Source organism: Myotis daubentonii, chromosome 13, assembly GCF_963259705.1.
Source record: "Myotis daubentonii chromosome 13, mMyoDau2.1, whole genome shotgun sequence".
Classification (NCBI taxonomy): Eukaryota; Metazoa; Chordata; class Mammalia; order Chiroptera; family Vespertilionidae; genus Myotis; species Myotis daubentonii.
Genome location: NC_081852.1, coordinates 51,770,968 through 51,786,030, shown reverse-complemented (window position 1 = coordinate 51,786,030; position 15,063 = coordinate 51,770,968). Strand labels below are relative to the sequence as shown.

General features: G+C 49.1%; 1 protein-coding gene across 3 annotated transcripts in view; it reads left to right on the top strand.

Annotated features, from left to right (window-relative positions):
• The window catches only part of XPNPEP1 (X-prolyl aminopeptidase 1), a 45,655-nt gene extending 31,081 nt beyond the window's left edge, over positions 1 to 14,574 (top strand). For all 3 annotated transcript variants that reach the window (XM_059661343.1, XM_059661341.1, XM_059661344.1), the window contains 10 exons: positions 188 to 238; positions 1,430 to 1,488; positions 1,616 to 1,693; positions 3,754 to 3,825; positions 5,804 to 5,864; positions 7,347 to 7,416; positions 8,784 to 8,957; positions 9,775 to 9,851; positions 10,860 to 10,958; positions 14,030 to 14,574. In XM_059661343.1, coding sequence (XP_059517326.1) covers positions 188 to 238; positions 1,430 to 1,488; positions 1,616 to 1,693; positions 3,754 to 3,825; positions 5,804 to 5,864; positions 7,347 to 7,416; positions 8,784 to 8,957; positions 9,775 to 9,851; positions 10,860 to 10,958; positions 14,030 to 14,158 — 870 coding nt within the window. In that variant the 3' untranslated portion in view covers positions 14,159 to 14,574. The remainder of the gene's footprint in view (positions 1 to 187; positions 239 to 1,429; positions 1,489 to 1,615; positions 1,694 to 3,753; positions 3,826 to 5,803; positions 5,865 to 7,346; positions 7,417 to 8,783; positions 8,958 to 9,774; positions 9,852 to 10,859; positions 10,959 to 14,029) is intronic.
• The last annotated feature ends 489 nt before the right edge of the window (positions 14,575 to 15,063 follow it).

The following is a 15,063-nucleotide window of genomic DNA, read 5'->3' as shown; positions in this document are numbered from 1 at the left end:
AGCAGAGCAGCCTGTCCCTGAGAGGGGAATTGCTGCGGACTTGTCATAGGAAATGCACGTCGAGCCCCAATTGCTGATGGTTTGTGCCCTGCAGATACAGCCCTCTCTGTATCCTGTTAGGACTAGGTTCTGAAACTGCGATTTGATTTTCAGCAATATTTAAAAAATGTCTCTATTGTTTGCACAGATTAAAGATGCTGTTGCCCTCTGTGAACTCTTTAACTGGCTGGAGAAAGAGGTTGGTTTTTAGTCTTTGTTTAATAAATGGATACAGATTGTCCAGGAATTAATATGTGTGATTCTGACCAAGGCACCTTCTGTGCTCTGGTGTTCACGGTGTCTAAGATCTGGATCTGATTTCAGTCCTCTCTCTTAATAGTTTTATTTTTCTTTCTGGAAATTTGCTCTGTGTGTGTTTAAAAATTCTTTGTTTTATTTTTTTATATTTTACTGATTTCAGAGAAGAAGGGAGAGGGAGAGAGAGATAGAAACATTAATGATAAGAGAGAATTATTGACCAACTGCCTCCTGTACACCCCATACTGGGGATCAAGCCCGCAACACAGGCATGTGCCCCAACCGGGAATTGAACCATGACCTCCTGGTCCATAGGTCAATGCTCAATCACTGAGCCAAGCCGGCCAGGCTCTTTGTGTACATTTTGAACATTAATTTAAGCCATTAAACTTTTTATGTTAATTCCTGCCCTTTCACTCCCCGTGGTGGACAGGAGGATTGTTTCTTTGTGCTATTATTGCATAATATCAGATTCCCTTTAAATATTAAAAGTTCCTTAAATTGGAAAAAGGAAATATCATTCTTATTGCCACGAGTGTGGCTATTTTTCTCTCCGCTGGCTATTGTTCATCTGTGTAAATCATTTTCACACAATTCTCAGTATGCAAATAAGATTTTGTTTTGTTTATTTTATTTACTTGGCATCATAGTGTGAGCATTTTCCATGTGCTTTGAGGCTTTTAAGCAGTGATTTAAATGGAGACTGCATTTAGTGGCTAGACTGATTTAATTACCCATTCCTCCTATTTCCGATGTTTAGATTGTTTTGAATTTTTTTTTGCTATTATCAGTAACCCTGTAATAATATCATCATACTTATCGTTATTATTTATTTTGGATGACTTTCTTAGGAGGGGATGCTTTAGAATTTGTTAAACTTAGATGCATTATGTTTTGGGAGGTGCCAGATGTAACCCTGAGGTATAAAATAGTGAGTGGAAAAACTAGATAGAAACCCTTCACCTTGGATGGCTTTGGTGAGAGCCTTTGGAAATGCCCTCCTCGTTAAAGACGAGACCTAATCTGCGTCCTATACATTGGCCAGTGGGACATGGGCACTGAGGAAGAAGTAAGCTCTCAGTATACCCTCTTTAATACGGAGGAGACACATGGACGGTCACTTCCTTGTTAGGTGCCCAAAGGTGGCGTGACGGAGATCTCAGCTGCCGACAAAGCCGAGGAATTTCGCAGGTAAGGGTCTGTGAGGGTCCCGGGAACCTTGTGCTCATCTCCTTGGCGAGTTAAATGAGGCTGGGAGGGCCCTGATTCTCGCACAGTAACAAACTGCCACTCTGCTCCGTGTGTCTTTCTGCTCCAGGCAACAGGCTGACTTTGTGGACCTGAGCTTCCCAACGATTTCCAGTACGGGACCCAACGGTGCCATCATTCACTACGCGTAAGGCCGCCGAGGAGCCCGCTGCCTGGCTTTGCGGCTGCTCCTGCACAGGGGCTGAGCAGGGGAGGCCCCGTGCCCACCCCTGTGTGTCCCCTGACACTGTTCCTCTATGGGCAGTAAGACCTTAAGGCAGCCGTGGGCAAACTACGGCCCGCGGGCCGGATCCGGCCCGTTTGAAATGAATAAAACTAAAAAAAAAAAGACCATACCCTTTTATGTAATGATGTTTACTTTGAATTTATATTAGTTTACATAAACACTCCATCCATGCTTTTGTTCCGGCCCTCCGGTCCAGTTTAAGAACCCATTGTGGCCTTCGAGTCAAAAAGTTTGCCCACCCCTGCCTTAAGATCTTATTTTCTCTAAATGCCCCAGTCTCTGCCTCTGGGAACCTAGTCTTAGGCCAGTGATGGCGAACCTTTTGAGCTCGGCGTGTCAGCATTTTGAAAAACCCTAACTTAACTCTGGTGCCGTGTCACATATAGACATTTTTTGATATTTGCAACCATAGTAAAACAAAGACTTATATTTTTGATATTTATTTTATATATTTAAATGCCATTTAATAAAGAAAAGTCAACCAAAAAAATGAGTTTGCATTTCACCTCTGACACGCGTGTCATAGGTTCGCCATCACTGTCTTAGGCTCAGATGTATGGCATTGACGGTCTCCACAGGTAGTCAAACGGTTGTCCCTCCCTCCTCTCTGAGGTGGCAGAACCTGTGTTCAGAGCCCTTGGGTCTTGATGATTAGAACTTTTTAGTGTGTGTGTGTGTGTGTGTATTTCCCTATCATGGCAGCTTTCCCTGATGCACTAGTCCTAAAAAACTCCATTCTGAAAAAGCTTATCACTACATTGTGGAACACCCTGTTATGGATGGGGAAGTAATCAGCACCTCCTTTTCCCTCTCTGTGGCCTTGAAGCCTGGCACCCCAGCATTTGGGGATTTTACCAGGAGACCCGCCAGAGCCCATGGACCAAGAGCCGAGCATCCCTGCCAGACAAGAGGGGTGCTGCTAGGTTCAGGGTGCTGCCCTGGGGCACAGGTCCCCCACCCCCTTTTTGATCATTCCTTTTCGAGTTTCTGGTCTTGGGGCAAATTCTGAAGCTGTGTGTGGGAGCTCGTCACAGATGTGATTGCACAGTTCTCTCGCATGCATGCCTCTGTTCCAACATTAAAATGTCAAAAGGACTCCAGCTTTTGTCTTATGTTTCACTTAGGTGATAAATTTCCTGGCTGGACACTATCCTAGAATTTCCAGATAATTAACACATTAAAACATTTCAGAGCAAGGGTGGGGATTTGCTTCTCCTCCTTCGTTGCCAAGGAGGGGGTGGTGCTTGGCAGTAAAGGAGCACCTCTCTCAGCGTCAGGGCGGAGCCCTGGACTGCTCCCATCCCTTTTTAGCATCTCTCAGGGCAGTGACATTATGTGGAAAAAAGCACGAGGAAGTGAGATCACTTTTTAAAAATACCTCATGCTCATTTGAAAAAAGTGCTGCGGCATAAGAGCATCATGATCCATCCCTTTTCACAACAAAAATCCCTTGTAGTTTTTCTCCCAAATGGAGCCATTCACCTGCCTGTCTGGTGGTCTGAGAAGCAAGTGGGGAGGCACCCGATGGGGTGAGCACTGTGGGAGGGACATGGAGCTGAGACAGGGGCTCACACCCAGAGATAAGCGACTCTAGGTTCTCTCTGCCTACTTTTCAAAACTCTAGTTTGGCCCTGTTGTGTCTATGGATAATTATTTTTGTAACTTTTACAATGATCTCACGAATACCTATTTTGTTCCAGACACAAATGGAGATAGGCATAAAGAAGTATGTTATTCTTCCTTTTCTTAGTTCTTTTTCTAGTTGGGGAGATAGGTTGACTGGGTCTTTAAATAGTGGAAGTTTAATATTAGTTGGAATAATTAAGTTATTGGGCAACTTACTTTTAAAATATCTTTTCAGACTTACTTACGTTGTAAGAATAGTATGAAATGTTCCCTCCTCCTGAACTTAGCAAGTGAGTACATTTGTGGAATAATTCATTTTTTATTTACTTCCATAGGCCGGTCCCTGAGACGAACAGGACCTTGTCGCTTGATGAGGTGTACCTCATTGACTCGGGTGCTCAATACAAGTAAGTGAACTGGGGCTGTTCCCTTAACTAGACAAAGTGTGAATGCAAGGATGGTCCAATGTGTAGAACTCCACCCTGTTGAGTCAAGGCATTTGAGTAGGGGGACGAACCAATCTCCAGCTGAGAGCTCAGCTGGTCATCTCATTCTGGATTGGACGTTAATGAAGTCTTTCCCATGTCTTTTTTTTTTTCCTCTCTAGAATAGTTTATTAACTCCATATCAGTTTGCTTTAAAGAACATATAGCTATGATTTTTTAAATTTAATTTTGTTTTATTGTTAAGGTATTACAAATAGTAGTACATATGTCTCCTCCCCCACCCCCCAACCTCCCCCCTAGCCTTGCCTAACCCCCAGGTCTTTCCCATGTCTTGTCCTGTTTTTCACCCCTGGTTGACATAGCTCAGTTGTGACTCTCTTCCACAAAAGACTGTTTGACAGAAACATTAAGCCCTTGGCCGGAAATTGTTAAATACTAAATAAATAACTGAAAGCGAGCTTTCAGAACCACTGCAAAGTCTTCTGCCCCTGCCCGTGAACTTCCTGCTGTCTCCCTGGCCTTGCAGCGGTCCAGGGCCTTGGGAAGGGAGGGCATGACTTTGAATGAATGAATGAGAAATGAAGGTTGCCCCTGAATTTCTGAATTTCCTTTTTCATGTCTTGCTGCTTTCATCGTCATCCCCTAGAATAGTTTCTCAGAGGAGAACTCAAAATTTGGTTGGATCTCGATGCGGAACCCATGAGAAGGAGCTGGAATAGGTGGTGTCTGCAGTAAGAGAGCAACAGCAAGGCCTTTTCATGGTCTATTCCCCACTGCCACTGGGACCAGGGCTGGTGGAGAACCTCATTAAATGAGCTCAGCCAAGTCCATGGAGACCACAGCCTAGCCTTGGGTGTCAGTAATAGCAGCCTAGCACGGAGGGCATGCGATGTAAACTCTGGTTTGCTTTTACATTTTTAGCAGGACTCAGGAAGTTATCCTTTCTGTGTCAGGGCTGTGGATTAGGATCTTCAAAGAGATGCATTTGGGTATTTTTATGTCAAACTTGCTGTCCTGGTAAGAGGAATTGGAGTTTGCTGTCATTTGCTAGAAACAGGCTCCTGTTTACTTTTCCCCCCTGCCTTTCTTCATAATCCCAGCAGTGCTGTCTCCCATGAAACAGTCCTCACATTGTAGACCAAGAGCGTGGGAGTTGGGGCCTGAGTTCACTCCCACTGCATTGGGCCATCCTTGCATTCACACTTTGTCCATTTTAATATGGGTAACAACTTTATTGAGACATAATTCACACACCACACAATTTACTCACTTAAAGTGTACAATTCATGGTTTTTAGTATACTCATCGAGTTATGCAACCATCACCTCAGTCAATTTTAGAACATTTTCATCACCCCCCAAAAAACCCCATTCCCATTCCAGACTCTCCCATTTTGCCCTCCCCAGGGAACCACTGCTGTGCTTTCTGTCTCTGTGTGTTTCGCTATTCTGGACATTTCACATAAGTGGAATTGTATGGACTTCTCTGTCTGGCTTCTGTCACTTAGAATAATGTCTTCAGGGTTCATCCATGTTGTAGCTTGTGTCAGTACTTTATTCCTTTTAGTTGCTGAATAATATTCCATTGTATAAACACAGCACATTTTGTTTATCCATTCACCAGTTGATGAACATTTAGGTTGTTTCTACCTTTTGGACATTGTAAATAATGCTGCTATGAACATTTGTGTATAGATTTTTGTGCGGATGTATGTTTTCATTTCTCTTGGGTATTTACTGAGAGGTGGAATTGCCAGGTCATAGGGTAACTCAAGGTTTAACCTTTGAAGGAACTGGAAACTTTTTCAAAGTGGCTGCACTATTTTACAAGTTCACCAGTGATACATGAGGGTTCTAATTTCTCCACACCCTTGCCTGTCTCATATGTGAGCAAAAGCTTATTTTGACTGAAAACTAACTTGCCCTTTTCTTTTGGAAAGAGATGGAACCACAGATGTGACCCGGACGATGCACTTTGGGACCCCTACGGCCTATGAGAAGGTAAGGTGGAGCAGAAAACCCGAGAGGCCCTCTCTGCTTTCTTAAGAAGAGCATTATTTTATGAAAAGGGATTGTATAAATAAGTAAAAATTATGTGTGGGATAGTAAAATAGCCCATTACTGTGGAGTCAGGCTTATCTGCTTTATGACATCCAGTTAATTAATCATTAGAGAACTTTTAAAAGCATTCTGTCTGCTAAGGTCAGAGCAGCTCAGATTCAAGTTTAAATGGCTTTGGCCTCGAGACAGGAAATCTCTTGGGGGATGGGAGTGGGTTACTGAAATCCATGCTTTTTATAAACAGTATCTAGATTTTTTTTCAAGTTCAGCGTTTCTGTGTCTGGACTCATCTCTCTAGGAACCCTCTGCAGTGGCACACACTGCTCAGGTTCTGGTCTGTCTGTCAGGAGAGGAGGAAGCAGCTGTGAGGTAGAGAGAGGTATACCAGGAGTCTGGAGACAGAACTTCAGATCCTGTCTGTTGCCTGTTGGCTCCGTGACCTGGAATGAAATACTTAGACCATCCGTAGACACGGGGATAAAAGCACCCGCCTCCAAGGCTGGTCGGGAAGGTTCCACGAGCTGAGCAAGTTCCTGGGTCCCAGTCACTGCTCAGTGCATGTTGGCTGAGTCTCTGAGTGAATCTCGCAGGGGAACCCCTCAGGAGGTTTATCCCGGGAAGGAGGGTTTTCTGTGATGCACTGGGGCAGGTTTCATAGTTTTGGTCCCTTGCCTTGTCCCTCTGTAGGCACCAGCACCTGAGAAGAGTTTGACCTTGGGTCCAGATACCCTTGTGTGTGACTCTCCTTGTGCTGTGGGAAGGGCCCCAGACCAGGTTGAGGAGTGTGGGGTTGAGTCCTGACTCTGCACCTTAGTGGCAAGCCCCTGACCTTCCAAACAGCCCTCTTCTTGTCCAGGCACTAGGGATTACCCCAGCTATAGCAGGTGGTAGGGAGCCCAGAAGTTGAGGCAGGATTGCCTGGTTGAGGCCAGATGCTACCACTTCGGAACTGCATGGCCTGGCTGCTACCTCCGGTTTCTGTGAGTGTGGATGACAGTAGTGCCCAGGCATGAGATGTGGGATGAAACGAAGTGTTTACCATTGTGTCTGGCACAGAGGAGCAGCTCGGTAATGTTAGCTCATGTCCTCAGCACTGGCTGTTACTTTTCCAGTCTTCCCGAGGCTCAGATGACATTGAGGTTGTCCGAATGCTCATGATAAGGGGAAGACCTGGGGTGGGGGGGTGGGGTGGGGCGGGCATCTCTCCCATAGTTCTTTGCTGAATTTAATTCCAAGATTTTCTGGAAAATTGGTTCCAAGGCCAACCTTTTTTCCACCAGACTTTTTTTTTTTTTACTTTGATCTTCTGTGTGGTATTGCTGACAAACTTTCAGAGGCAAGGCTTTCTGAAGTACCAGAAAACCACTGGATTGCGTGCCCGTGCCTGCTCTGCAACATGCCCCCCTGGGTTTTCTTTGGCAGGAATGCTTCACGTATGTCCTCAAGGGCCACATAGCTGTGAGCGCAGCCATTTTCCCAACCGGAACCAAAGGTAGGTGGTTCCTTCTGTCACATGGCAGCCTTTTCCCATCCAGGCATCAAACACATCTGAGTGGGAGAAAAGAAGGCCTTCTCTCTCAGTGTCAGCCCCCAGCCCACTTCTGGCCCAGCCAGGGCACAGGGTGGGGTGCTGCATGGAATGAGTCTCCTGCACCCACTGACCGAACTCAGAGGGGGCCTCCCAAGAAGTAGGCATGGGATTGGCCTGGGGTCAGCTGTATGCCTCACTCCTGACCATGAATGGTGTTGGGTGACAGTGGATGGTGTTGGGTGACACGGGCTGCTGGCTTCCAGGAAAGGTCAGCAGGGCATGAGTCTCAGGGCCAGTGGACGTCCATGTAGCCTCCTGCTTGCCCTTCAGCTCTGGGCCAGTGCGTTCTTTCAGGACCCGTGTTGGGGTTTATTTTACTGGGCGCCTGACTTCAGATATGTACCTCCTTGCTGAGGGTTGGTGGGCAGGGCACTGAATGGGGAATGAACAAGACCTGAGCCTTGAATCTGCTTAGGCTGGGCCTGCGCTCGTCTGCCTGGGGGTCGGTTTCCTCATCTGTCATGCCTGCCTGCTTGCTTGAGTCTGGTTAGAATCTCAGCTTGGTAATTCTAAAACCTCAGGGTCCCAGAGCTGGGAAGGGAATGTCCACGTTATCTAGTGCAGCTCTTTTTTTTTTTCTTTTTAAAAATATATTTTTATTGATTTCAGAGAGGAAGGGAGAGGGAGAGAGAGATAGAAACATCAGTGATGAGAGAGAATCATCAATCGGCTGCCTCTTACACATCCCCACAGGGGATTGAGCCTGCAACCTGGGCATGTGCCCTGACTGGGAATCAAACCATGACCTCCTGGTTCATAGGTTGATGCTCAACCACTGAGCCACACCAGCCAGGCTCTAGTGCAGTGATGGCGAACCTTTGTTAAATGGCATTTAAATATATAAGATAAGTATAAAAAATGTAAGTCTTTGTTTTACTATGGTTGCAAATATAAAAAAATTTCTATATATGACACGGCACCAGAGTTAAGTTAGGGTTTTTCAAAATGCTGGCATGCTGAGCTCAAAAGGTTCACCATCACTGCTCTAGTGCCACCCTCACCAGCTGCGGGCTATCATCCCCTCACCAGCATCCCAGACAGATCCTCCAGCTTCAGACTGCGCTGCCTGGCTGGGGAGCTGCCCTCCTCAGGGGCTCTTATCATTAGTTCTTCCCTGTGCTGGGCTGAAATCTGAACCCTCTAGTAACTTTTACCTTTGGTTTCTGTTTCACCTTCTAGGGCCAAACATAACAAGCCTCTTGGCTAAAATGTTTTGCGGATTGAAAAGTGCCGTGCAGGTATCAAGTGGTTCTTCATGTGTCTTTCAGGCCACCTTCTCGACTCCTTTGCGCGCTCAGCGTTGTGGGATTCGGGCTTGGATTACCTGCACGGGACGGGACACGGTGTGGGGTCTTTCCTGAACGTTCACGAGGGCCCCTGTGGCATCAGTTATAAAACGTTTTCCGACGAGCCGCTGGAGGCGGGCATGATTGTCACTGACGGTAGGCGGCCCTCCCCTAGGACGCGAGCGTGGATCCTCTAGTCTCTGTGAAGGCCCTTTGTTGTTTCTTATATTTTAATTATTTTAAACTAAACTGGAAATAATTTCCCCGTGTCATCTTGAATTAAACACCTTATTCGATTATAAAATGATACACGTTCACTGTAGAAACAGTGACATATTGGAACATCTGAAGAAAAAGGAAATCATTTGTAATCTGACCACCCAAGGAAACACGACAATATTTCAACATGTTAGCTTTTGGTCTTTTGTATATGTATATATGTATTTTTTAAATATATTTTTATTGATTTCATAGAAGAAGAAAGAGAGAGAGAGACAGAAACATCAATGATGAGAGCGAATCATCCATCGGCTGCCTCCTGCGTGCCCCACATTGGGGATTGAGCCCGCAATTGGGCATGTGCCCTGACCAGGAATCAAACCATGACCTCCTGAGCCATGCAGGCTGGGCTCTGTTTTCTTAATATATTGCCTATTGCCATATCATCACCAAGTTTTTGTGCATGTATTTGAATGCCTGCATCATTATGCCTCTCACATAAGCATTGGGATTTACTTGGTGGCTCCCCAGTTACTGTCCTCCCTACTCTGCAGCCAGTTTTCAGGAACCTCAAAACCTTTCGGTACTTCAGGAACTTATTAGAAGGGGCCACATGGGCGAAGGGGCATCTCTGGGCTCTTGCTTCGGGTTGAGTGGGCCCCTCACCTGTTTTACCCCCTGTCTGGGTGGGCAGGCCTCTCTGTGTGCCTCTCCCTCCTGGACCGCTGCTCATTTGGGCTTTGGTTTGCTTCAGAGCCAGGGTACTATGAAGATGGCGCCTTTGGAATTCGCATTGAGAATGTGGTCCTGGTGGTTCCTGTGAAGACCAAGGTGAGTAATTGATGTATTTATTTACTTTTAAAAATTTCCTTATTCCATAAATGGGGAGGATGAAGACTTTTATGCTTGGAGCTTCCTTTCCCTGATTTCCGGGGACTTTCCTGGGACTCACCCTTTGCAAAGCCAGAATGGGATCGGTGGAGCCTCAGGCAGGACCCTGCTCGCGTGATTTGTGGCTGTGAGTTTACCAGAGGCAGCGTCTTGTCACGAAGCCTCCTCTGCTGGGCAGATGCTTGTTTAAAGGCCCCTCTCAGACCCTGAATCAGTTTCCAGGCCTGGAAACTATTTTTCACTAAAGCCCCGGGGGATTTTTCTCAGGTAAAGCCGGGGCACAGGGGTGGGGCCCAGGGGCAGGCCTCGGGGCAGGTGTGTTGCCCTCGGGAAGACAGATGTTCACCTTCTCCCCCATCAGTATCACCAGGCGGTCACGGGCTTCAGATGTGAGCTTTACCTGAAGGACCTGTTTGCTGCTCCTCCATTGGTGACTGTGGGGATTGGACAGGAGGAGGGGCGTGGCTTCCATGCCTCCGGTGAGGCTGACTGCAGGGGCCTGCTCTCTGCTTCCACGTGGAAGTCCCTGTCCACGCAAGTGGCTGCTCGCCTCGCTCCCAAAGGCCTGCCCGTTCAGAGACCAGTGTGCTTGGGCGCCCCGGCTGATCCCTATCGGTCAGAGTGGGCACATCTGTTTCCTCGGGCCTGGCTGGGTCAAGGCTGGCCACATATGACCATTTAACAAATGATTTGGGGAATTATACCCCAGCAGAGTCTTGAGAACCGAAACCAGGGAAGCCCCTGAGCCTAGATGCCCCCCTCCCTTGCACCCACTCCCCTGCCCCCACAGAGGACAGTGGGCTGTGGCCTCAGCTGTGTCCATTGTGCCTGCCATGCCTGTCAGCTACACCTGGCTCCGAGGGCTGGCCACGCTGGTGGGGCTGACCTCACGGTGGTGCCTTGTGGTAAAGAGGAATCAAAACTTCTGTTTCCTTCCTTACCCCACAGTATAACTTCAGCAACCGGGGAAGCCTGACCTTTGAACCTCTAACTTTGGTTCCGATACAGACCAAAATGATAGATGTGGATTCTCTTACAGACAAAGAGGTAACGAGGGAGTCCTGGGGAGGGCAGTGTGGGGGCAGGGGAGAGCAACCTCATACTCTTCTGCAGTCTCACTTTTTAAGTCCGAGGTCGGGGCCGGCTGAGCCTGCTAATTGATCCTGGGTCTCCTGAGCACGAGGTGCTTTTCTTGTAGTTGTTGGGCCTCTGGGTGGAGATAGTCCTTCTCCCGCCCCCATTGTGGGGCTGTGGGTTCGCAGGGGGACGCCTGCCTGGTGCCGTTGTTTTCCAGGAGGGCAGGAGCCACGGCTGCCTGAGCAAACGTGGGCCACATGTCTTCCCTACAAAAAGCCAGACGGTGGTGGGGCCTGTGGGCTCTTGCACACAGCAGATTGTTTTCTTGTGCTGCCTGAGGCATTAAGGAAATGAGAAGCAACTCTGTTACCGGCCACCTGAGTTTCACACAGAGAGGTGGTGCCTGCTCTCCCGACACTCCGTGCTGTGACACCCTTCACAGAGCAGGAGCCCAGTGGTGTCACCTATTGAGCTCACAGGGTTGCAGGCCTTGAAGCCCCTTCAAATCCTAGGGTGACTCCCAGGCTCATGAGGCCAGGGAAGTGGCAGGCCCAGGACCCTGGAGTACGGCTGAGGAATCAGGCAGGTGATCAAGGTCCGAGCAGAGACAGGTGAAAACGGGGCAGGAGCAACCAACAAAACAGTTCCCAGGCCAGGGAGACAAGCCGGGACACAAATTCTAGAACAAGGCAGGTGGTCAGAAGTGCGTCAAAAAGCAGGTGACTGGCGGGAGCCAAAGGCAGGACAGGCATAGAGGCTCCTGGAGAAATACGACATTTTTGTGATCAAGGCAGCCATTGGCCTCATCCCAGGGCCTTTGAGTGTCTCTGGAGGCAGGACCACGTTCTCCGTGGGGCCTGCCTGGGCCTGGTGCTTGCCTCCGTGGGCCTGTGGCAGGGATCCTCCCAGCTAGACGCCTCTCCTGCCTTGTTTGGCTCACAGATGGGTGACAGAGAAAGGTCACCCACCTTTGCTTAGCTTTTCTCTATGCTCGGGCACCTCTGCTTGACCATCGGTGCCTTGGTTCAACCAAACATTCCCACTCACAGGACCTAAGCGGGCCCTGCAGATGCAGGTTATTCAGCTTGTAGACGCTGCAGACCTGAAAGCACCTGTGATAGCCCAGGGCCAGGTGGGTCTCTTCAGCCAGAGGCCTGCCACGGTCCAGGATTTTCCCCAGCCCCCGTGGGGGGTGACTTAGGTGAAAGGGGACGAGAACACATAGAGGGCACAGGAGCCGCCCTGCTTAGAGGCTTCTGCCCCTGAGGCACCAGGCTCTGGTGATGGCCCTTAGGCACAGCTTCCGGGGTCTTGGCTAGGGACCCTCCAGGAGCAAGTCACTGTTGTGTCGGAAGGCCCAGGTTTATCAAGAGGTAAATGGGAAAGGGACCCTTTTGCTAAAAGAGATAATGTGCTCCTCTTGATATGTTAAATAACTGTTGTCCTAAGGTAAGAAGATATCCTATAAAAACCAATTGGAAAAAAGAATAGTTCAGTGATCTGTGTGTTCAAGGCATAGTTCGAAGGCATAGTAAAACTCCCCAACAAGATTCTGTTCCCTGGGCGATGAAAATACCTGGTTGTGGCCTTTTACTGTCTCCCCGACAGATTGTCTTCCTTGTCACTTTGCGGAGTTTGGGGGTCGGGTCAGCATTCCCATCAATTGTCACCAGATGGCAGCAGAGGACTTTGGTTGGATGTGAACATGGGCAGCTGCAGACTGTCAGGGCCTTTGGGAGGTTGCTCAGGTTCCTTCCTCCTCCTTCCCCATCCCACAGGGCCTTGGGGCTCCCGCTGTGGCCCTCACTGTTGAGCTGCCGGCGGCAGGCTGCCATGTAGCCCTGCTTGGCCCTGCTGCAGACACAGCACCCGCTTTCTTTTGACTCTACCTCCTTCCCCAGCTCCCAGCAGGGCCCGCAGGCTCTTTATCAGTGGGGACCAGAGCCCTCGATGGGCCAAGGCCAGTTGGCAACATCACCCCATCTGTCTGCCCTTGGGCCTTGAAGACTTGTGTGCCCATCTTGAACCCTTAGCCAGGCTTCGGTACCTGGTCCAGACTGCAGTCTTCAAAGCCCATGGGTTTGTAACAACACTGCCTCCCCAATAGCGCTTGGCTCATTACGGCAACCACACCCATGGTGGTGCCAGTTTGCCAGCCTTGCTGCAGCTGGGTGTCCAGGCAGGCCCACTTCATGGGCAGTGAAGGGAGTGGGTTGTTGTTCTCAAGGTAGAAACTCCACTCCAACCTTCATCCCCCAAACCCCACCCACACAAGGGGGCCATCTCACCTTTTACAGCTGCCAGACTCATTATCAGACCCAGTGATCAGCCTCACCAGGCACCAAGTCCTGTCTGCCTCCTTTTTTTTTTAATCTCTTATCTCCTGATGTGGCGGCCACAGGAGAGTCTGGCAGTTAAGGTCACTCCCTGCCCCGCCCTGCAGTCCCATAGTCTTGGGCCACACTTACAAGGCCCACATCCTAGTTGATTCAGCTTTGTCAGTGGATACAAGATAAGGAAGTGAGCGTGTGGGCAGGCCAGCCTCACGTGTGTCTCTTAATAGGCATCTTCACAGCAGCCCGGGGACTGTTTTCCAGGTCCCCTGTCTCCCCTCAGCACCCTCAGATAACTCAGGTGTAGGGGAATAAGGCCCCTTGGGTGGGTGCAGCCTCTTCCCTCTTCTACTGGCCTGTGAGTGTGGTTCCCAGGGTCCTGTTTGCAAGTTACTCTGGCCGCAAGTTACTCTGCACTTAGAGAAGTCTGAAGGCATTGCTTGCCATTAGGTGTTTATGGTTCCCTCCTAGCCACGGCCAGTCCACGGGTAGTAGACTGTTCCGGGAGCATTTTTCACCGTAAGCGACGTGGCCTCGTCCCGTCTATTTCCGGAGAAATAGAACACAGGGGTCACCTGTCCGTGAGCAGGGGGAGAGTTCTATTCTTGCCTGGTGCGCTCAGCACGTGGGCCCTCACACTGCCTGTGCAGCCTTTGGTAAAGGAGATGATAAACGCACTGTGTCCCTTTATCTTTCTCTCTCTCGTAGTGTGACTGGCTCAACAGCTACCACCAGACCTGCAGGGACGTGATCGGGAAGGAGCTGCAGAAACAGGGCCGCCAGGAAGCACTCGAGTGGCTCATCAGAGAGACGCAGCCCGTCTCCAAGCAGCACTAACACCTGCCGGTGTTTGTTTCTGAAAATGCTCTGAGGAAAGGAAGACACTGGGCCTCCCCTGACTCCTCCCCCTTTCCTCTCCTCCTCTCTTACCTCTCCTTTTCACTTTTAGACACTTGAGAAGAACTGAGAATCTTCTTATCCTCTTTGATATTTTCTTGCAAACACTTGATCTTTTATGATTTTTTAAAAATTGGCAAGAACGAGCCAAGAATAAACTTGCTGCACCCGAGGCCGGGTCCCCTCAAAGCTGAGCCCTCCACCCGGGAGCCGCGGAGCAGCTGCAGCGGGTTCTCAGCCAGCGATGGGGAGCAGAGTGCTCTGACGGCCAAGTTCCAGGTGCTAGTCCATTACCCATGATCACCTTGATGCTCACGATATGCTATTTATGACCAGTGAATAAAAGCCCAACGGTGCTTTGTCTCAGCTGTCTCTTTCCTTGCGGCGCTGGCGGCCCTGCGTGTCAGGCAAGTCGTCTCTAGGGCCAGTGGCCTCTGGAACAGACATTGTCTCGACCGAAGGCCGCCTTTGGGGTCAGGAACCTGGGCTCCCTGCACATGGTCTGCCTTAGTGGTAAGCCTCTTTTTCTTAGAAAACCTAATATTTTGGTGAGTGTTTTTATTGTCAGTTTTTCTTTCTGATTTTAAAATGTCATTAATATGCAAAAAATGTTTGAAAGCATTGGAGCCTCCCAGCCTAGCCTAGCCTTGGAGCCTGGAAGCCTAACCTTGCACCCTCGCCTCGGGGCCTAGCCTCACCTATAGCACCACAGTTCTCAAGATCTTATCACTTGTAGACAACGGGGCTTCTCTTGACTTGCACATGTGGGGCAGGCCCAAAGGGCTGGCAGAGCTAATGCCCCTGGGACCTCAGACCGTCATGGCTGGGGATGGGAAAACTGACCT